The sequence below is a fragment of the Ictalurus punctatus genome, chromosome 18 (assembly GCF_001660625.3).
Source record: "Ictalurus punctatus breed USDA103 chromosome 18, Coco_2.0, whole genome shotgun sequence".
In the NCBI taxonomy this organism is placed as follows: domain Eukaryota; kingdom Metazoa; phylum Chordata; class Actinopteri; order Siluriformes; family Ictaluridae; genus Ictalurus; species Ictalurus punctatus.
Genome location: NC_030433.2, coordinates 6,350,654 through 6,375,000, shown reverse-complemented (window position 1 = coordinate 6,375,000; position 24,347 = coordinate 6,350,654). Strand labels below are relative to the sequence as shown.

The window sequence follows — 24,347 nt, the reverse complement described above, 5'->3', positions numbered from 1 at the left end:
GTCTCACCCAACTCGCACACTACACATACCTCACCCGTCTCACCCAACTCGCACACTACACATACCTCACCCGTCTCACCCAACTCGCACACTACACATACCTCACCCGTCTCACCCAACTCGCACACTACACATACCTCACCCGTCTCACCCAACTCGCACACTACACATACCTCACCCGTCTCACCCAACTCGCACACTACACATACCTCACCCGTCTCACCCAACTCGCACACTACACATACCTCACCCGTCTCACCCAACTCGCACACTACACATACCTCACCCGTCTCACCCAACTCGCACACTACACATACCTCACCCGTCTCACCCAACTCGCACACTACACATACCTCACCCATCTCACCCGTCTCACCCAACTCGCACACTACACATACCTCACCCGTCTCACCCAACTCGCACACTACACATACCTCACCCGTCTCACCCAACTCGCACACTACACATACCTCACCCGTCTCACCCAACTCGCACACTACACATACCTCACCCGTCTCACCCAACTCGCACACTACACATACCTCACCCGTCTCACCCAACTCGCACACTACACATACCTCACCCGTCTCACCCAACTCGCACACTACACATACCTCACCCGTCTCACCCAACTCGCACACTACACATACCTCACCCGTCTCACCCAACTCGCACACTACACATACCTCACCCATCTCACCCGTCTCACCCAACTCGCACACTACACATACCTCACCCGTCTCACCCAACTCGCACACTACACATACCTCACCCGTCTCACCCAACTCGCACACTACACATACCTCACCCGTCTCACCCAACTCGCACACTACACATACCTCACCCGTCTCACCCAACTCGCACACTACACATACCTCACCCGTCTCACCCAACTCGCACACTACACATACCTCACCCGTCTCACCCAACTCGCACACTACACATACCTCACCCGTCTCACCCAACTCGCACACTACACATACCTCACCCGTCTCACCCAACTCGCACACTACACATACCTCACCCGTCTCACCCAACTCGCACACTACACATACCTCACCCGTCTCACCCAACTCGCACACTACACATACCTCACCCGTCTCACCCAACTCGCACACTACACATACCTCACCCGTCTCACCCAACTCGCACACTACACATACCTCACCCGTCTCACCCAACTCGCACACTACACATACCTCACCCGTCTCACCCAACTCGCACACTACACATACCTCACCCGTCTCACCCAACTCGCACACTACACATACCTCACCCGTCTCACCCAACTCGCACACTACACATACCTCACCCATCTCACCCGTCTCACCCAACTCGCACACTACACATACCTCACCCGTCTCACCCAACTCGCACACTACACATACCTCACCCGTCTCACCCAACTCGCACACTACACATACCTCACCCGTCTCACCCAACTCGCACACTACACATACCTCACCCGTCTCACCCAACTCGCACACTACACATACCTCACCCGTCTCACCCAACTCGCACACTACACATACCTCACCCGTCTCACCCAACTCGCACACTACACATACCTCACCCATCTCACCCGTCTCACCCAACTCGCACACTACACATACCTCACCCGTCTCACCCAACTCGCACACTACACATACCTCACCCGTCTCACCCAACTCACACACTACACATACCTCACCCGTCTCACCCAACTCGCACACTACACATACCTCACCCGTCTCACCCAACTCGCACACTACACATACCTCACCCGTCTCACCCAACTCACACACTACACATACCTCACCCGTCTCACCCAACTCACACACTACACATACCTCACCCATCTCACCCGTCTCACCCAACTCGCACACTACACATACCTCACCCGTCTCACCCAACTCGCACACTACACATACCTCACCCGTCTCACCCAACTCGCACACTACACATACCTCACCCATCTCACCCGTCTCACCCAACTCACACACTACACATACCTCACCCATCTCACCCGTCTCACCCAACTCGCACACTACACATACCTCACCCGTCTCACCCAACTCGCACACTACACATACCTCACCCGTCTCACCCAACTCGCACACTACACATACCTCACCCATCTCACCCGTCTCACCCAACTCACACACTACACATACCTCACCCATCTCACCCAACTCGCACACTACACATACCTCACCCGTCTCACCCGTCTCACCCAACTCGCACACTACACATACCTCACCCGTCTCACCCAACTCGCACACTACACATACCTCACCCGTCTCACCCAACTCGCACACTACACATACCTCACCCATCTCACCCGTCTCACCCAACTCACACACTACACATACCTCACCCATCTCACCCGTCTCACCCAACTCGCACACTACACATACCTCACCCGTCTCACCCAACTCGCACACTACACATACCTCACCCGTCTCACCCAACTCGCACACTACACATACCTCACCCGTCTCACCCAACTCGCACACTACACATACCTCACCCGTCTCACCCGTCTCACCCAACTCGCACACTACACATACCTCACCCGTCTCACCCAACTCGCACACTACACATACCTCACCCATCTCACCCGTCTCACCCAACTCGCACACTACACATACCTCACCCGTCTCACCCAACTCGCACACTACACATACCTCACCCATCTCACCCGTCTCACCCAACTCGCACACTACACATACCTCACCCGTCTCACCCAACTCGCACACTACACATACCTCACCCGTCTCACCCAACTCGCACACTACACATACCTCACCCGTCTCACCCAACTCGCACACTACACATACCTCACCCGTCTCACCCAACTCGCACACTACACATACCTCACCCGTCTCACCCAACTCGCACACTACACATACCTCACCCGTCTCACCCAACTCGCACACTACACATACCTCACCCGTCTCACCCAACTCGCACAATACACATACCTCACCCGTCTCACCCAACTCGCACACTACACATACCTCACCCGTCTCACCCAACTCGCACACTACACATACCTCACCCGTCTCACCCAACTCGCACACTACACATACCTCACCCGTCTCACCCAACTCGCACACTACACATACCTCACCCGTCTCACCCAACTCGCACACTACACATACCTCACCCGTCTCACCCAACTCGCACACTACACATACCTCACCCGTCTCACCCAACTCGCACACTACACATACCTCACCCGTCTCACCCAACTCGCACACTACACATACCTCACCCGTCTCACCCAACTCGCACACTACACATACCTCACCCGTCTCATCCAACTCGCACACTACACATACCTCACCCGTCTCACCCGTCTCACCCAACTCACACACTACACATACCTCACCCGTCTCACCCAACTCACACACTACACATACCTCACCCGTCTCACCCAACTCGCACACTACACATACCTCACCCGTCTCATCCAACTCGCACACTACACATACCTCACCCATCTCACCCGTCTCACCCAACTCACACACTACACATACCTCACCCGTCTCATCCAACTCACACACTACACATACCTCACCCATCTCACCCGTCTCACCCAACTCACACACTACACATACCTCACCCGTCTCACCCAACTCACACACTACACATAAATCTCCCGTCTCACCCAACTCGCACACTACACATACCTCACCCGTCTCACCCAACTCACACACTTCACACACCTCATCCGTCTCACCCAACTCACACACTTCACACACACCTCACCTCTCACCTGTCTCACCCAACTCACACACCTCACCTCTCACCCGTCTCACCCAACTCACACACTACACATACCTCACCCGTCTCACCCAGCTCACACCTCACCCGTCTCCCCTACCTCACACACCTCACCCGTCTCACCCAACTCGCACCTCACCCGTCTCCCCTACCTCACCCACCTCTCACACCTCACCTGTCTCAGCCGTCTCACCCACCTCACACACATCACCCGTCTCACCCAACTCGCGAGCCCTGATTGGTCAGGAGCTGCGAAAAAAAAAAGCACCTGACTGTAATGTGCATGTTTTTTCCCCCCCCTGGAAACTCTGCTATAATAAAAAAAAACCTCTCATGATAACATTCTATATGGAAAATCGATGTGGTTTCAGAGGAATTAAACATTGTTTGTGTGCGTGGGAGGGGCATTTTTACCTGCTCACCATTGAAGACATTCCTCCGAGCATCCTGTTGGTTGGCATGTACCACCTATCCCATTTTTGGGGTGTCTCTAAGTCCCTGTGGTTACATAGGGTGTGTGTGTGTGTGTGTGTGTGTGTGTGTGTGTGTGTGTGTGTGTGTGTGTATAGGACTTCTGTGATTTGGACAGTAACCACTTGGCAGGACAATTTGCTTCACAAAGGTGCTGAGTCCAGCGAGAGAGAGAAAGAGAGAGAGATAGAGACAGAGAGCCCGAGTGCCCACTTTTGTTTTCGATTCTGTTTCCAACTTCCTGTTTTTGAATTTTAACTTTCTTTATTACAAACAGTGAACATTCCTTCTGCCTCAGTAAACAAAGGTGCTCATAGTTCCTTTTCGCTTTTTCCCCGCTCCTAAGCATCACTCTCTTCCCAGGTAGGAGGCGTGGCTAATGTTTAAAGGCGGAGTTAGCGCATGTTACTAGTGTTTCAGATCGTAATATACTTCCGTATACTGTATAATAGAAAACAACAATTTAAGAATGAATTGTATTCAGCCAGATGAAGATTTCGTGGTGTGTATTGATCAGTTATCAGGAGGTCCAGGAGTGTTTTATTCCTCTTATACTATAGCAGGTTATCAGTGATTATTATTTATTTATTTAAATTAAAGACTGGTGTCATACTTTTTCCGATATAATTCGGACTCGCAGGCAGCATGGCGGATCACGTGTGCTCGAATTAATGTTTTCACTCCCATTGGTAGTAGCTGCACCGACTCGCTCTAAATTTGCATAAAGTGAAACTTTTTTTTTGCTGGACACGCCCACATCTAGTCTCTAATTGCAAATGAGCGGTCTGCAGTCGCTTGGTCTCTGCGAGTCACCGGATGTGTGAACGTAGCTCGAAGCTGTGATTTATCTTACAGCCTGAGCCACTGTCAGAGCTGCTGTCCTAGAAAATGAATCAACACCTTCTGACCAATCAGAACGGAGGTTTCAGCACAGCTGTGGTAGATAAACAGTGATGATTAACAGATAGTCGACCAGGGATGGCGGTTTGGATTCCCGAGGGCTCTGTGAGTTTGGTTAAAGAATTTGTCGAACAGCTCTCTCGCAGTCGTCTGTGTTATCAAACCACAAACACTTTCGTCTCCTTCCTTCCTTCCTCTCTCTCAGAGGCAGCACGCTTCACCTCCTCGGGTGCTCAGCGTGGGGCGTCCAAAGATTTCAGGGAAACGATGCAGTTTTATTTATGCCTGTCATCACCCACATGACTCCTCATCCTCTCTCTCTCTCTCTCAGTCTCGCTTTCACTTTCTCTCTTTTTCCTTCTCCTTTCTACCCCTCTCTGAAGTATTCCTGCGTGGTCTCTGTTTCCTGCTCAAACTGATTTCTCTCTCTCTCTCTCTCTCTCTCTCTCTCTCTCTTTTTTCAAAACCACCACGGGCCGTTACAGACCGAGGACAAGAATATGAAAAGCTTGTTAGAGAGGTCAAACATCATAAGCATTTCCTCTCACTTCCTGCTTCAGAGAGTTGGGTGTCTCCACTTTTATTCCGCCCCTCTTGCTGTGTTTCGGAAATGCCTGAAGAGAGTCACCGGGAATAGCTTTGTGAAAGAAAAAAAAACAAAAAAAACCCCCCCGCCATATACTGTTGTGGACGTGCATTGTTGGTGTGTGTGTGCGAGAGAGAGAGAGAGACAGGGTGATGTAGTACAGATGGAAGTGGCTGAAGCGCCACCGGGAGAACAATGAAGGTCAAGGCATTTGTGAATGTCCTTAAATGTAATAAGATCATAGCGGGGGGTGGAGGGGGGGGGGGGGGGGTAGGTTATTGTTTTCTTGCCAGTTTTCTCCCCAATTTGAGTACAATGCCAATTCCAACCCAGTATCCAGCTCTCCACTTCACTTGACCCCTACCAACCTGGAAGAGCGAAGGCGAAGACGTGCTTCCTCTGAGACACGTGAGCTGCCGCATCACAGGACAGTGTGACACACTCGGAGGAAAACGCTATCCATCGTCTTCCGCATACACGAGCTCACGGACACTGTGATTGACCATGCACAGAGAGAGCGCCACGACCATCCACGTCCGGGAAATCGCGTTTCCTAGGTGGGACGGGGATTCTCTTTTTTCCCCTGTCAATCACAAAGACACTATGGAATGCCCCTCCCACCTAGAGATCACTGCCATCCACGGCCGGTAGTCTAGAAAGCAAAATCGGCCGTGTTGTCCAGGTGGGAGGGGCATTCTGTCTTTCCCCTGTACGCAGAAGACGGAAGGGAGGGATGGAGATTCCCTCTTCCGCATCCAATTCTGCTCTCCAGACTCCCGGCCGTGAGGAGATATGAACCCGTGATCTTCGGACAACAGGGCAAAAAACATTTTCTGTCGCGCTTGAAGTAAGACTTTTAATGGAGTTGTGCTATATCCGGCGATGTTTATATGATCTCTTTATAGTTACGTTTTATGTCGTTCCCTCACTAGCCTCTCCTTTTTCATACAAGTCCCTGTGTATGAGCTGTTACTATAGAAACAAGCGTATTAGAAGGATAGCATTAATTTAAAGCTCTGATTTGAATTACAGCCACGCTGAAGTTATAGGATATCGATCCTTAACACCTCATGGCCAACGGAAATCAAAACTACTTATTTATTATGTGTGTGTGTGTGTGTGAGCGAGCGAGGGTCGACCTTTGCCCTGTGGAATGTGCTGCTGTGCGTGCATGCAGCCATAGCTGTCTACAGGTCCAACATCCTTCTCTTTCCTCTCACACGAAAGTGATACTGATGTAGTTATTCTCCTGAATTCGCACAGTGTTTAATCCTACCGATAAGCGTGGAGTATGTAGGTCGCAGACTTGTTTATTTGCCTCCTCCCAAAACAAAGCTGAAGCTGTACCAGTGCCAGACGTTCCCCTTTGCCAGCTCGGCGCTCTCCTTTTCCCTCAAAGCTTTGGGCAAATATTGACATATTTTGCAGCTTTGAAGACAGGGCGAACGCAGGCAGGGTTTAGATTCTCATCTGGACTCCATTAGCGAGCCGGATTAGGGATAATGATATCCTACAGGAAAACAACGGTAGCTAAACATGCAACTCCAAGCCTCTCCTTCTCCCTCCCCTCGCCCTCTTTTTCTCCTTGCCTCCCTTTCTCACCCTTACTTCTTTTCCTCTTTGAAGTTGCGGCTTCACGTTGTAACTAAATCGAACGAATTTGAGAACTTCCTGTTCTTGCGTCGTGCTGCCATTTTCCTGGCGTACTTTGTGTCTTTTTTTTGTTGCTGTTGTTGTTTCTCCGTCGTTCTATGCCATTCTTTGTACCCCTTTGGCCTCGTTGGCGTGCGGGGGTGGGATTTAGCGTCAAAAGCCCTTATTACTGTGCCGACGAGGCAAAGCAGCCTATTGCACGAGCAGCCTGCCTCCGCATCTGCGTCCAATCAGAGCGAGCCAATCAGCATTCAGCGGTTTGGCTGCAGTAAGAAAAAGAGAAGGGGGGAGAAAAAAATTCCCCTGAGGAGAAACTGTGCATGTATGTGTGTATGTGTGTGTGAGAGCAACTTTGAGAGAAACACACACACACACAGTGCTGGTGCACAGTTGTTTTTGGTGTTAAATGCTACACGAGCTAAAATGGTGTTGAACTATTAACCTCTAACTTCAGGTCATTTATCTGAAGCTCATTTGTGCTCATTTATGCATTAGCACAGACACATTATGCATTATATACACACACACACACACGTCCTCTTCATTACTCCACTGTTTGGTGCTCGGTCCCCGTGGAAACCCAGTGGCATCAGCTCTGCTTTCCCGCTAGTTTGAGCCTGATTGGCACATCTGCACCAGCAGCCGTCGAGCCTGGCAGAGCGGAAACCTCCCTCCAGGCTGCTTTTTTAACATTCAGCTGGAAAAGCGCAGCCTCCGTTCCCGCGCTTTATCCGCGCTCTGGGTCGAGAGGCGGGTTTGGCAGACAGCACAGCGTTTCTGTACGAGGCTGATACGGGAAGGGAGAAAGAGTGAGAGATTGTGGTATAGTCGGAGAGACGGCTCGGACCCGTCATGTCTTCTAGCTTCGATTAAACAAGCATCCTAGAGTGTTTGTGTTACTGTTTGATTGACAGAAAAACGTAAAGCGAAAGTACGGTCAGAAATAAGACCTAGGCAGCGTCAGAAATCGCATACTGCTTTCGATTCAGTACCTACTGCTTTCAATTCAGTACCTACTGCTTTCAATTCATGTTGATGCAGTACGTACTAATCGGTAAAAACGTGCGTAATACGAATACGGTCTGTAATACGTACTACATCCGCCATGCTTGCGTCATCATGTGACCTACAACTTTTTAAAGGGCCGACCTGCTTCCTTCCGCCATTTTTGATTCTGACGGCTGTTCCGTGCCAGTCCCAGTGCATTATGGGATAGCGCAGTATCCATTGGATCCATACAGCAGAATCGAGGCAGAAGCGGTAGGTCGTCCGTGTATTTCTGGCCCACTCCTTTCATGTAGTGCTTTTCGCCTACCATGTAGTAGCGTAGGAGGGATATCCGGACGCAGCCATACCCGCTCCAAGTACGTTTTCTCTGAGCCAAGACATTTGCCGTGTAAAATTGAGCTTTTTGAGCGTTCCGATATTGATTATTGAAGAAATGACGTCTAATTGAAGTCTCACCTGAAATCTTTTCCATCCGGTTCTTTAGTGATGTCACACAACTTTAGCGATGTGGTTTAGGAGAAAATCACAGCATTATAAACTATAAACATGAGCCGAACTTCATCACAGAGCCGAAAACCCAACATGGCTGTTGGAGGCAGCCATATTGGACGCACAGATTGACAGTTTGATTGTTTTTTTTTTTTTTCCTTTAGCTCCTAGTGAATGGCTCGAAGGGGCACAATGTAATCTTTTAAAGTGCACCTATTACGGTTTTTCAAATATTACCTTTCATGTAGTGAGTTATAGAGCTGTTTGTGAATGTAAAAACATCTGCAACGTTTCAAAAATCAAAGCGCACGTCAAAGGGACTCCCTAAATAAGAAGGAATCGATTCTGAACAGCTGAAACGAGTCGTTAGTGATTCCAGACTTACTTCCTGTACTAACCTATGTAGGTTTGTAACAAAAAACCCCGCCTCTGGTCTTCATCGGCTGCTCGCTGACAGACGGAGCTGAAACTCGTAATGGTAGCGGGTGTTTCCTTTTCGAAACACGCTGACAGCAGTAGACCAATCAGACTGGGACGTCTGACCAATCAGGGCAGAGTATGCTCTCTGAAAAGAGGAGTTTAGAACGAATCCTTTAGAACGGATCATTTAACGAGTCATTTGTGACGGGGTGGGGGGTGGGGGCTAATACTGCAGTTTAAATTATGAGCACATTAAAGTGTTTTTTCATATTGTATGCATGTAAATCTATTCTATGAGACCTTTAAAACTAAATTAGGCACATTTCAAAACTATAACAGGTGCACTTTAAACACTTTAAACACAAATCTACAGTATCCAGGAGAGACTATCCACTGAAATAAGAGTGAGTCTTGGGTATAAACTGTTTCTCCATTTTTATAATTCTTTTTTTATTAATCTTCTCTCTCTTTCTCTCTCTCTCTCTCTCTCTCTCTCTCTCTGTCTGCTTTTGTCTCTCAGGTTTTCCCGCCACTGCCTAACGAAGCCGAGATCGCGCACACCAAAAAGCTCTTCCGCCACCGCCGGAATGACCGCCGGTACGACCGCCGGTGAGTCCCCAAGTTCCCCAAAAGGAAAATTCAGCGCTCCTTTCACATCACCAGAGTGCCAATGTTGTCTTGCGTCTAACCAAAGCGAGTCTGACAGAACAGAGAGTTCTCACCGCTCGTTCTCTCCCGTTCCCTCTTTTCCCCAGCCAAAACATTTAAAACAGGAATTTTGGCTTTACTCTTGCAAAAAAAAAAAAAAAAAAAAAAAAGGGAAAAGGAAATACATCAAACACACCGTAACACTTTCCACAAGCCGCTTGTGGAAATATTGTGCTTGGATTAAGAGGTTTAATCAAGCGTTAGTAACGTGAGAGTGAAAGTACAGTTCGAATTCTGCAGCGTCCGCAGCTCAGAGTGCCATCTAGTATCTATCCTTTTTTCTTTCTTTCTTATTTCCCACATAATCTGTGCTTCAGCTGCAGATGCGACTGCTTACTTTTTTGTGTATTATTTATTTATTTATTTATTTATTTTTACTTGATGTCACTGGAAAGTTCGAGTCGGTTGCATTTTCGCCGTTGCTAAGAAACAGCTTAAAAAGAAAATATTTTGGTCTCCGTGCGGACGAAGCGAGGCTCGGGAGACAGAAGCGAAGCAAAGCCTTTTTTGTTTTCGCCATTCCTCAGGCATGCAGGACCGTAGAAATCGTCGTCCCTCGTCTACAATAGCTTGACTTGGAGACCACAGAGGACATGAGCGCTGTTAAATATGACTTTTTACATCCTGCAGCTTTTTTTTGTTGTTGTTGCTTAAACTGCCAGTAAAATTCTCAAGGCTGCCTCTGGAGGGTTTAATGATCCACTGATAAAAGTTAGTGTTAACATCAGTGTCTGTGCCATGTACTGATTTAAAATGTGTAGAAGCACAGGGACCGGAGAAGCTGTCAGTCCCTGAAAAGAACACGTACCTGGAAGTCCTAATAAGGTGTGGCCTTCTGTCAGTCACGATGAGGAGGAGGTGTGGTCTCTGTATGTGTCAGTCACAATAAGGAGGAGGTGTGGCCTCTGTGTCACAGTAAAGAGGAGGTGTGGCCTCTCTGTATCTGTTGGTCAAAGTAAGGAGGAGGTGTGGCCTCTGTATCACAGTAAAGAGGAGGTGTGGCCTCTGTATCAGAGTAAAGAGGAGGTGTGGCCTCTATCACAGTAAGGAGGAGGTGTGGCCTCTGTATCTGTCGGTCACAGTAAGGAGGAGGTGTGGCCTCTGTATCTGTCGGTCAAAGTAAGGAGGAGGTGTGGCCTCTGTATCACAGTAAAGAGGAGGTGTGGCCTCTGTATCACAGTAAGGATCAGGTGTGCCCTCTGTATCTGTCATTCACAGTTAGGAGGAGGTGTGGCCTCTGTGTCTGTCGTTCCCAGTTAGGAGGAGGTGTGGCCTCTGTGTCTGTCGTTCACAGTAAGGACTAGATGTGGCCTCTGTATCTGTCGTTCACAGTTAGGAGGAGGTGTGGCCTCTGTATCTGTCATTCACAGTTAGGAGGAGGTGTGGCCTCTGTATCTGTCGTTCACAGTTAGGAGGAGGTGTGGCCTCTTTATCTGTCGTTCACAGTAACAAGGAGGTGTGGCCTCTGTATCTGTCGTTCACAGTGAATGAGGTGCAGTGTCTGTACCTATCAGTCATTATAAGGAAGTGGTCCCTCCATGCTTATAAATTCCAGTAAGAAGGCGTGGCCTCTGTTCCTGTCAGTTCCAGTGAACAAGGTGTAGCCTCTGTACCAGTCGTTCCCACAGAAGACCTTAACTCTGTGCCTGTCAGTCCCAATAAGGAGGTGTAGCTGTTGTGCCTATAATTCCCAGTAAAGTAGGCGTGGCCTCTGGGATAATAAATTATCATTAAATTGTTGGCAGATTAAATCCCCTTTTTTTTTATATATATCTATATCTCTTGCCGTTGATCACGTATCTTATCTGGTTTTGATTAAGAGTCAAGGATTGAAGTGTTGCTTTTGGACCGCTTAAAGCTGTAATTGGCTGTAAAAGGCTGCCTGCAGTCTGCAGAAAATCCGTGTTCTTTTGTTAGGTCATATTCCAGGAAAAGGAAGCACTGTGACTTTAACTGCGCTGGAGCAAAGCGAAGTCAAACATTTCACCTGACCGATTTCTGTTAATCTCCCGAACAGGGCTAGGACCTTAAACCCACACTGTGCTCTCTATTACGATTACCCTGCAGTCGTGACCTTTAGAGAGGGCGGTAGGAAAAGCGAGAGGTGAGGAAAGCGGAACGCAACAGAGAGGCGTTCAGGAAGTCATATGGAGAGAACGAGGGAGAAAACGATCACGAGAGGAAGGAAGGGATAATAGGAGATGACAGGAAAAGGGCAGTGTGTGGCGGAGGGGAAAAGAGAGGCGCTGCTTAATGGGCTGTGAAAATGTGCGAGAGAGGAGGAAAGACAAGACAAGACAAGGGACAAGTGGGGTGTATGCGACCTGTGTGTGTGTGTGCACGCATGAATTCAATCTGAAACCAACTTCATTGCACAACATGGTGCAGAATCCTTTTTTTTTCCATCCCAACTTCCTCTCTCCCTCCCTCTTGTGCTTATCCCCCTGACAGAAGGCTTTCCAGCCTGTTATTGCTATGTACTGGCCACCCACAATGCCTTGCTTCTGGCAAGGAGGACACTGCGGTCTTGTTGTTTGTTGGCATCATCATCATCATCATCTCTCTCTCTCTCTCTCTCTCTCTCTCTCTCTCTCTCTCTGTCTCTCTCTCTCTCTCTCTCTGTCTCTCTCTCTCTGCCTTGTTTGTTGGCATCCTCTTATTCTTTCCCCTATAGGTCTGACAGCGGGCCTTGTTCCAATCTTAAATCATGCCCTCCCCCTTCTTGTCTCTCTTGCCTTTTCTGCCTCTTCAGCACAACCCTGCACTATTGACATCCCACACACTGCTGCAATGTCTGTAGACCGGAGCCAAGCGTTCGATCCAATCGAAGGTTCTGGTGTCCTTTTTAATAATTATTAGTGCAAAGTTTTAGAGGAGGGTTTTAGCCAAAAACATACACTATTATAACCCTTTAGCCCAAATCTAGCTGATCTTTTTAAGACATGTTTGGTGTCTAAAGTTGGCTTCTTTGCGTAGTTTTGCACCGATTCTACACGGACACCAGAACCTGGTGTCTCGCCATGGCACCAGCGTTTAATCTCACCTGGGTCTGGGTACTGTAGATAAGACCTCCTGCTGTGATCATAAAGACTGTCCTGTTGCGCATCCCAGGATTCGCAATCTGCTCATAATGAACATTTCGACGCACTCAGTGCTGTTATTTACTCGCTTACACTTATATATGCTAATAAGTTATAATTATAAAGATGACTGGTTCCATTTTCGGGCAAGGTTTTTCTTTTCTTGGGCAACCTTGAGCAGCTTTTTCCTCACACTGTCGTCTCATTGGGAATCTAATATATGTTGTTAAAAGTGAATAAACATAATAATTGTAGCTAAATGTATCCGTAAGCTAACGAAAGCGTAATTGTATCGTCTAGTTTAGCTTGTTAGAGGAATACAAAGTCACGTTCAGTCACTCGAATCATTTCGTTAGGCCACGTTTCCTAACCTGTGTGACGAGAGGGAAAGTGATCGGGTTTGTTTTTTCTTTCGTTTACATAACTTGTGCGTGTTTTGAGAAGGAATGCTAATTCTGTGATGATGACCAATGCACTACATGGGCAGTCTCTTCCGACGCATAGCCCCTCCCATTTCCAGAAACGCATACTTCTATGATTTATTTCTATGATGGGCGTGTGTAGTGAAGCAACACGTGTCTCCTTATACGCACATTTTTTACACGCGTCGGCTGATTAAGAAGATTAAACTTATTTCTAGACTTTTTACTAATTATTTTCAAGCTTTCAATTTTCTTGTTCTATCGTCAGATCATTTTGCAAGCACTTTTTATAGCCATAATATAAATAACGTCAACTGGAGTCTAAGTAATATTTAAATTGTAATCAAAATTGGTTCCAAAGAACGTTCAGAAATGACAGAAAATCAATAAATAGCCAAAATTATTGTACACAATAATTGTGTGCTTAATTTTTTATTTTATTTTTTAGTTTGTGACATTTTTTGAAATAGTTTGTGGAATTTATTTAAAAAGTTTGCGAACCCCGGGTGTGGAGCGTGTACCTGGTTACAGAAATGAATGCTGCAGCTTTTATGTGTAGAAAGTTCGGAAAGAAGAGATGGCCAGAAATGACACGCTCTAGATCGGCCAGTTTCTGCACCTTTTAGGGTTTAAACTGTGTGAGTTGGAACCTGTGTGTGTAATGAAGTTAATAGGCTTAACTCACACACGCATGCACGCACACACGGACGCGTGACTGCCGAAGGCCGTCAGGTTTGCAGACACGTCGGTAGCATGCAGTAAATAAAATGAGAAACTTATCATATTAGGATTGTTTTTAATCTGTTAGTTTTTGGAATATTTGTTAAAAAAAAAAAAAAAAAAAAACCGGTCAGATTTCTTACATTTAATTTGTGCTGAAAGAATTGAACGTAACTTTCCAAGAAACGAACAAAAATATACAACGAGTAAGAAGAGAAACTCTGAAAGGCAGAAATGAAACCTGGTCTTCAAATACACAGCGTTCTTTATGATCAGTTTTCGAAGCTTCCTTCTCGCTAATCGTGGTTTCTGAACGCGCTGCCCGAGTTTACGTTTAACAGTGCTCTACTCTCATTGGCTGGCGAGATTTGGATCTACAGCTCGAGTGTGCAGCTGAGGAGGAGGAGGAGGAGGATGATGTTGATGACATTGAAGATGACGCTTTGTTCCGCTCCTGAGAGCTCATGTCGAAAAAAAATAGTCGTATGAGACGACCCAAACCTCGGATATTAATCCTGAACTAATCCACTGAGTAAGTACGTGAGTCATTTCCACTACAAAGTACAAACACTAGAACTATACAGAGAACCGCATCCAGAACGCTCTCCAAAATTCACACCACTGAACTCTCTACTTCCAGGTCAGGGAGCTGTCCGTCCAAATCTCACTAGCCAATGAGAGTAGAGCACTGTTAAGCCCCGCCCACACGAGAGGTTTGTGCCAGAACGGAGAACGTAAACTCTGAAAGCGTAAACGTAAACTCGGGCAGCGCGTTCAGAAACCACGATTAGCGAGAAGGAAGCTTCGAAAACTGATCATAAAGAACGCTGTGTATTTGAAGACCAGGTTCCATTTCTGCCTTTCAGAGTTTCTCTTCTTACTCGTTGTATATTTTTGTTCGCTTCTTAAAAAGTTACGTTCAGTACTTCTGGCACAAATTTAATAACGCACGTTTCTCTGATATCGTTTTATAAACAATTAAAAGTCTAAGTACGGGACTGGCTCAACTCAAGAACGTGAAATGTCACAAATTTAATTCTCACCTGCTGTTTTAGTATGGGATTATTATTATTAATAATAATAATAATAATATTCAAAATATTATTTATTTATTTACTTACTTACTTATTTTCTTTTCGTGAACTCCACCAAAAACGAATAATCACACTCTGAAATTGGAAAAACAACAAAAACAAAATCCAAAATAGCTGAAAACTGTAGAGCATTTAATAGAGACATAGAGTTCCAAAAATGCACAAAAAAATAAATCGGTCAAAAATGTTATATTTTTGTATCGGCATGTCCTGCTAAATTCATCTTTTTGTGATACTTGGCTTTTTCCCGTTCATTTTGGTGTGTGTGGTTGTTTGTTTTCTTTTTCAAAAATTCCAGAAAAAAAAATACTCACTGTAAGTCTTTAAAAAGTGAATCAGTGAATGTGAGTTTCTTGGGGGGTTTTTGGCGTTTTTGACATTACCTTGGCTTTACACGCCCAACTGATCGCGTTCAGCAAGGCGCTGTGGATTTCTTTCGCCCTTTCGATTTCATCCCCTCATTTCTTTTTTTTTTTTTCGAAAACTTGCACAACGGCACGTCCTCCGAATTCGTTTATTCGCTTATCGCTCCTCTGTGTCTCGCTACGCTCTTTTGTTTTTTCCACACGCACTTCCTCGTGTCAGCCAGAGAATTGCTCAACACCCAGCCGATCTGTAAAAATCACTGAGCGAGACGTCCGATATCATCAACCCGGAGGAGGATTCGGTCCGATCGTGCCGAGTCATTTCCGATCTCCACTGGAGCAGTGTGAGAGCGAGCGTGAGCTTTAACACACAGCTCTCCCGTGTGTGAGTGTGTGTGTGTGTGTGAGTGTGTGTGAGTGTGTGTGAGTGTGTGTGAGTGTGTGTGAGTGTGTGTGAGTGTGTGTGAGTGTGTGTGAGTGTGTGTGAGTGTGTGTGTGTGTGAGTGTGTTCTGATTCTCAGAGTAACGGTACTGATCCGATCTATTACGGCCTAAGGTTTAAACCGGATCTTATATCAGCGCCGTTAATCCGAGCCGTTACACGCCAAGCCAAATGTTAGCGTTTAGCTTTCCTTTCCTTTCAGGTTGTTTGTTTCCGAGCCTCATTTCCATACGGGCCGCTTGTTCTCCGGATTAACGTCTGAAATATGCATAGATCCGAATCCTGGCGTGCGCTCTTGGCGTGTTTGTTTCAGGCTCTGCGCAAACACACGTGGGGGTGTGTGTGAATATTCATTCCCTCTGTCTGAAGTGACGGTGTTTACCTAGCAGAAGTTTAGCCAGAGATCAGACTATCGAGAAGCTTGAGAAAACTGGATGTTCGACTTTACCAGTGAGGCTTTTCTAGGGGGGGGTGTGTGTGTGTGTGTGTGTGTGTGTGTGTGTGTGTGTGTGTGTGTGTGTGTAGGTGTGTGTAAAATTATAAGTAATGGATCACCAGTTTCTCTGATGCCAGAAAACATGGCCAGCATTATGTGTTTGTGTGTTTGTGTTAACCTCATGTGAGGTTAAAACTGCTGATTCTCCACTTAATGTTTTCTGGAGGTAAGCAGCACCGACACACACACACACACACACACACACACACACACACACACACACACACTTCCAGAAGCTTCTAGTTATAAAGCCAGAGGTGCCAAGATATACGGATTAGGCACAGAGTTTAGAGTTTCAGCTCTTACACAGCGATACGAGAAACAGCCGAGAAGCATCACCCAATCATCCCTTCTTCATCATCTCACATCTCTTCTCTCCTCTTCTCTCAGTTTCTTCAGCATCATCTTCTGTCTTCTCTTCTTTCCTCTTCCGTTTTCTCATCTTCTCTTCTTCTCCTCGCCTCTCCTCATCTCATGTCCTGATTGTCTGCTCTTCCGTCCTCTTCTCTCCTCTCCTCTCCTTTCACCTTCTCTTTGCTCATCTCCTCTCCTTTCATTTTCTCTTGTCCTCTCTTTTCAGACTCTCTTTGCTCCTCTTCTGTCCTCTCCTTTCATTTTCTCTTCTCTCCACTTCACTCATTTTCTCGTGTCTTTTATACTCATCTCATCTTCTCTTCTATCCTCATCATCTCATCGTCTCTTCTGTCTTCTACTCCTCATCTTCTCTTCTCTCTTCTTCTCTTCACTCATCTCTTCTCTTTTATACTCGTCATCTCATCTTCTCTCCTCTCCTCTCCTTATCTCCTCTCATCTCCTCTCCTCATTGTCTTCTCTCCTCTTCTCTTATCTTTTCTTTTTTCTTCTCTTCTCTCCTTTCATCTTCTCTTCTCTTTGCTCATCTCCTCTCCTCTCCTTTCATTTTCTCGTCTCTCCACTTCACTCATCTTCTCATCATCTCATCATCTCATCCTCTCTCCTCTCATCATCTCATCCTCTCTCATCTTCTCTCATCCTCTCCCCTCTCCTCATCATCTCATCTTCTCTCATCTTCTCTCATCCTCTCTCATCCTCTCTCCTCTCATCATCTCATCCTCTCTCATCCTCTCTCATCCTCTCTCATCCTCTCTCATCCTCTCCTCATCATCTCATCCTCTCTCCTCTCCTCATCATCTCATCCTCTCTCATCTTCTCTCCTCATCATCTCATCCTCTCTCATCTTCTCCTCTCCTCATCATCTCATCCTCTCTCATCTTCTCTCCTCATCTCATCCTCTCTCATCTTCTCCTCTCCTCATCATCTCATCCTCTCTCATCCTCTCTCCTCTCATCATCTCATCCTCTCTCATCCTCTCTCCTCTCATCATCTCATCCTCTCTCATCTTCTCTCATCCTCTCTCCTCTCCTCATCATCTCATCCTCTCTCATCCTCTCTCCTCTCATCATCTCATCCTCTCTCATCCTCTCTCCTCTCATCATCTCATCCTCTCTCATCTTCTCTCATCCTCTCTCATCCTCTCTCCTCTCATCATCTCATCCTCTCTCATCTTCTCTCATCCTCTCTCCTCTCCTCATCATCTCATCCTCTCTCATCTTCTCTCATCCTCTCTCATCCTCTCTCCTCTCCTCATCTCATCCTCTCTCATCCTCTCTCCTCTCCTCATCATCTCATCCTCTCATCTTCTCTCCTCATCATCTCATCCTCTCTCATCTTCTCCTCTCCTCATCATCTCATCCTCTCTCATCCTCTCTCCTCTCATCATCTCATCCTCTCTCATCCTCTCTCCTCTCATCATCTCATCCTCTCTCATCCTCTCTCATCCTCTCTCATCCTCTCCTCTCCTCATCATCTCATCCTCTCTCATCTTCTATCCTCATCATCTCATCCTCTCTCCTCTCATCATCTCATCCTCTCTCATCCTCTCTCCTCTCATCATCTCATCCTCTCTCATCTTCTCTCATCCTCTCTCCTCTCCTCATCATCTCATCCTCTCTCATCTTCTCTCATCCTCTCTCATCCTCTCTCCTCATCATCTCATCCTCTCTCATCCTCTCCTCTCCTCATCATCTCATCCTCTCTCATCTCTTTCCACTTCTCTTCCTATCCCCTCATCTTCTTTTCTTTTGTCTTCTCTCATCCCATCTCCTCATCTTGTCTTCTCCTCCTCGCTCCTATCCGACCCCATCATCATGTCTTCTCCTTTCCTACTCATGCCACATCTTTTTTGGTTTATTTCTCCTCGTGTAGTTCTCCATTTATCCATCCATCATTCACACTCCTCCTCACTCTCGTGCTTGTAGACACGCCGAAGCACCGCAGGACGAGCTGACCGTGCTGCTGCTGCCCTGCGACGGGAAACGCCAAGTGTCCAGGTCAGTGTCTCAACCTCACCGATCCCTCGAGGGGATTACAGTTCTTCTTGAGCTCATTTGAAGACCAAGCACAATTAAGATGATTTGAAGACTAAGAAACAATTGCCGCTGCTCCTCGTGTGCTGAAGCGGTGTGAAAGCAAACAGGCGTTCACAGAAAGGGTCAGGTTAGTGTTTTGCGTGATGTTATTGTACCAAACACGTCCGGAGGGCGCGTCCATAAGAATTGGAGCACAGCGCTGAACGTCACTGTATTTACAGATGGAATCTGCAACATGAAGAGAAGACTCTTTAAAGTGCGTACTGAAGCTTTTATATCGTTAATGACACCTCTAAAGAATCCAGTGTTAAATTAGAACACTTCTGCCACTTATCTAGCAATGGTATAAAAGTCAGTGTGTGTGCGAGAGAGAAAGCGAGAGAATGTGTATCGTGAAGGACACTGTAGTAATTACTGTATGTCTCACCATGTCCGTACACCTGGGAGAACTCAGACGCCGCTGAAGACGTTTCCATTCGCCGTTTCAGACCTCACGTCACACACTGGACAACACGCTAAAACGTCAATTCAGCCAATGCTGCCTACGAACAACAAGGTTAAAGGTCTCTCTGGTTAAAACCTAGAGAAGCTACAGTACTGTGCAACAGTCGTAGGCACGCTATTGTTGTTTTTTGTTTGTTTTTTTTTTGTTTTGTTTTTTTTAGTACGTACCTCGTTATTGAGTTTTATTGTATGATTTATACATTATCGAGTCAGTACAAAAAAAGATTTCCTAACATTGGTTTTGCAGCATAAAATCTAATGTTCTAGAAAAATATAAGTGTTTGTATGTTAGGAAAGAAAGCAGCATATTGCGTAAGAAACCAGTTTTCAGACAGAAAAAAAGCCGTACCAAACAATATGATGACTACGCTCTTAAACATTTTAAGCACTATTTGAAATACTGCAAGATGATCTATACCGTATAGGCTAGAGTAGGGCTGGGCGATTATATATCCATATTATATCGATATCGTGATAAATGATTACGCGATACACTTTTCTCAGATGTCGTCAGAATGTTCATGCACCGTATCTCACAAAAGTGGCGTCACTGTGAGATACTGTACCCCCCCCCCCCCCCCCCCCCCCCCAATGGAACTGAACTGATGCCATCAATTGATTTGATTTGATTTGATTTGACACAAATTCTTGGATCTTGGTCTTTAAAGCTTTCAAAGAAAGTACCGTTAAATTCGGTTTAAGGTGGGGTTTTTTAAATTTTATTTATTTTACTATTTATTTATTTCTGATCGGAAGGTTGTGAGTTCAAATCCCAGCACTGCCAAGCTGCCACTGTTGGGCCCTTGAGCGAGGCCCTTAACCCTCAACTGCTCAGATAATTGTAAGTCGCTCTGGATAAGGGCGTATGCCAAACGCTATTCTAATGCTATTATATATCGCGTTGCGTGTCGTGTATCGTAGAAACCTCCTCAAGTATCGTGATACAATATTTTTGTCATGTCGCTGAGCCCTCGGCTAGATTAGCTCAAAAAATGACTCTAATAATAGCCGAAGGTTACTGTTCTTGAGCGACGGGAGTGGAACCCGACGTGTTCTCCTGCTGTCGTAGCCCATCCACATAGAAGTTTGATTCGTTGAGATGCTTTTCTGGCATGTTAACCATGGTTGTAAAGAGTAGTTATTATCTGCGCTACCGTTTTTAAAAAATTTTTTTTTTTTCTCATTCGTTTTGAGCAAAACAGTTGCTTCGCACGTTTCAGCGAGTTTGTTTGTTTATTTATTTATTTATTTATTTATTTATTTTTACTGACAGCACAATGAAAGATTTAAACACACATGGAGGACTTAAGAACTTGGGTTGCGCTTGAGTTTAAAAATAATAATAATAATAATCCGAGTCTAGGAGACTTTTCAAAGAATTGGTATAGAGGACAAGGTTATTTTCTCCAACACACAATATTTTTTTATTTGTTTATTCGTCCGTTTTGAGGATTTCAGGTCTTTCGTCTATTAAAATGTCTCGGTTAATGTTTAAGCAGCATTTTTTTTAATCTGCAGTGTGGTTCCTTGCATCTGGAGAACATTCAGGGACCTGCATTAATGCTCTACTCTGTGTGTGTGTGTGTGTGTGTGTGTGTGTGTGTGTGTGTGTGTGTGTGTGTGTGTGTGTTCAAAAATATTGATGTAAAACCACCATTATTTTATTACAAGGCTGAAGATGATGATGCAGAATTTGCACAAATTCCCTGACGTCTTAAATGAAAATGCCGGAGTTCAGTGGAGACTGGCTGGAGCCGATCAAAACAAAGCCAGCGGTCTGTTTGACCCTTTTTGAAACCATCTTTTTTTTTTTCCCTTTTTTTTCCCTCTACCTCCTCACTTTTTTATCTTCAGACATGTCTGTCCTTGCATCATGTCTGCCTGGTTTTTCAGAACTGAAGGTACAGTGAAGAACAGAGTGTAAAACAGCATTTGGCTCTACACCCGCAGTCATTATTGGTTTGGGTCTTAATTAACTTATGTGTATGTATGTGTGTGTGTGTGTGTGTATGTATGTGTGTATATATATATATATATATATATATATATATATATATATATATATATATATATATATATATATATATATAATATACACACACACACACATGAAGTCCCCTCCTAAAGTATTGGAACGACATGTGTTGGAACTGCAGTATGGAATACAAGTCTGGATAAGCAATACGAAAGAATTACGCAACAGTTCGTCGCTGTGTTCGACTTGGAGTGAATTAAACAAATCTGTTCTTATACTTTTGCTCACCTAAAAATTGGGTGGTCTGCCACCTAAGATGCCATGTTCTAAGTCGTTTAAGACATCCAGATATAAATATGAGGAACTGAAAGCAGAACTTCTGCTCTATCAGTTGATATCCATATTCTTTTGATCTCAAACCCAAATGTCTTCAATTTATAGCCAAAACAATAGAATTGGTTGTTCCGGTACTTTCGGAGGGGAGTGTCTGGCATTTTGACGTAACATCACCATGACATGACGCTTTAGTTAGGCTGCGTTTTCTATGCCTGATTTTTCAAGTGCTCGCGTTTAAAGTTGGCGGTCAGAACGTTCTCTCGAGCAATCTGGCAACCTTGAATCTGTGAGCAAAAAATGACTAAAGACAGAAGATGATGAGCTTGACGACCCCCCCCCTCCCCAAAAAAAACAAAAACGCAGCAGCTTGTCATGTTACCACGAAACCGCAAAGGCTTTCCCGTGTCGGAAAGCTTGCCGCGCGTTACAAAGCGCTGACGGTGGAGTAGTATGAGTAAACTGTAAATAAATGGAACAGGAAAAATGAAGGATTGTAAATATGACGCAGTGCATTTCTGTCGAATTTCTTTTTGTGTTTGTTTAAGTGCTGTTGTGACAGATTGCCTGTCTGAGTAAAGGGGTTTTATTACATCTCTGGTAACAAGGTGATGACAACGTACACACACTCAGGATCTATGTAGCTGTGTGTGTGTGTGTGTAAGTGCAGACAGATTGAGGACGTATTATACTGCGTTTCAGTTAGTAATCTAAAGGGAAAAACTGGCTTTTACTCGTTTGTATATCCGTTCCTGCAAGGGAGCGGTCATCTGTAACATTGGTCCAGCATGCCAGAGCTGGTAGGAATCCCAGAGGCCCTACTGGAGGCCTGAAGTGTGTGTGTGTAAAAGATTTTCTGCCCTGTCATCTGGTCATCGTGGGTTAACCATGGTAAAGAAGAAGGAAAATGCCACGGTCAGAGCCCTGATGTCTTCTTTCCACTCTGCCATAAAGAGAACCGCATGTGTACTCGGAATTCCTGCACTGGTCAAACTGCAAAGGTTAAGTGTGTTACTGGATGCTCTCTAAGGGCATGGAGTCTCTGCTTTGCCCCAAGGCTGCCGTTTGATCTGCTCCCCGTGTTCGCCACAGTGTAGCCTCCATTTGCGCTAATGAAAACGAGCAGCTTTTAAACGAACACCGCAGACGGAACCGGATTGGGTTCGGTCCCAGATGGCCATCAAAAACACTCCTGTTGTATTTTACAGACTATTCGGAGAAGCTTTTTTTTTTCTTCTTTTTTTCGTGTGTGTGTCCCCTATGGCATGTCTTGCAGCTAAGTGCTAACCTCACAGGCAGTACATGAAGTCTTTTTTTTATTACATTATTGCATGTTTTGAATCTTTTATTTTGGAGCAAATTGTCATAAATTCTTCTTGGCTCAGCTCAAAGCACTACAAAAATGTGGTTTTCACGTTCGCCTCACACGTCCAGGGTTGGGGGTTCGACTCCTGCATGTTCTCCTCATGCTACGGGGGTTTCCTCTGGTACTCCGGTTTCCTCCCCCAGTCCAAAGACATGCATGGTAGGTAGGTTGATTGGCATGTCCAAAGTGTCCGTAGTGTATGAATGGGTGTGTGAATGTGTGTGTGAATGCCCTGCAATGGATTGGCACCCCATCCAGGGTGTACCCCGCCTTGTGCCCCATGCTCCCTGGGATAGGCTCCAGGTTCCCCTCAACCCTGTAGGATAAGCAGTATAGAAAATGGATGGATGGATGGATCTCTTCCATTACAGGTCAAGAGCTTCAGTTAATATTCACATCAAACATCAGAATGCGGGGAAAATGCAGTCTTGGTGACTTTAACCTTTGTGGCATGGTCGTTGGTGCCAGACAGGCTGGTTTTTCAGAAACTGCTGATCTGGGATTTTCACTCGCAGCAGGACAGTTGTACGGCCGGATCAACCTCGCTGATGAGAGAGGTCAAAGGAGAATGGTCAGATTGGTTTGAGCTGACAGAAAGGCTACAGTTACGCAAATAGCCACTCTTTACAACCGTAGTGGACAGAAAACCATCTCAATATGTCGAACCTCAAGTCAGATGTGCCAAGGCCGTACCCACTGTAGCCTCCGATTCCTGTTTTTGGCCGACAACAGCACAGCCCCATGCGGTGTTCTACCGTCGTAGGCCATTTGCGTGCAGGTTCAACGTGTCGTCCGTTCTGAGATGCTTTTCTGCTTACCACGGTTGTAACAAGTTATTGTTATTGAAACTTGCCATAGCCTTCCTGTCAGCTCCTCTGACCTCTCTCAGCAACAAGATGTTACTCAAACCAACCCATCTCGATGCCACCAAGCAGGCCCCGGTCAAAGTCACTGAGAAGCGCTCGTCATTATTTGCACCAGCACCATCCGATTGGCTGTTTGAATAATTGCTGGAAGTGCAAGTGTTCCGTAGAGAACACTTACTCCAACACGTGTATTTAGTTTAGTTGGAGCTAGCCATTCTTCCTTTGAGTAGCGTCTGTATCTCTCAGTTCTAGGCTTGGACTGCGTTACTCTCC

General features: G+C 45.9%; 1 protein-coding gene across 4 annotated transcripts in view; it reads left to right on the top strand.

Moving 5' to 3' along the window:
* ctif (CBP80/20-dependent translation initiation factor) overlaps positions 1–24,347 on the top strand; it is a 72,419-nt gene that overhangs the window by 21,504 nt on the left and 26,568 nt on the right. For 3 of the 4 annotated variants that reach the window (XM_017492947.3, XM_017492948.3, XM_047161646.2), the window contains exons 8-9: positions 9,816–9,904; positions 18,920–18,991. In XM_017492947.3, coding sequence (XP_017348436.2) covers positions 9,816–9,904; positions 18,920–18,991 — 161 coding nt within the window. The remainder of the gene's footprint in view (positions 1–9,815; positions 9,905–18,919; positions 18,992–24,347) is intronic. The other variant, XM_017492950.3, reaches the window with a different exon arrangement.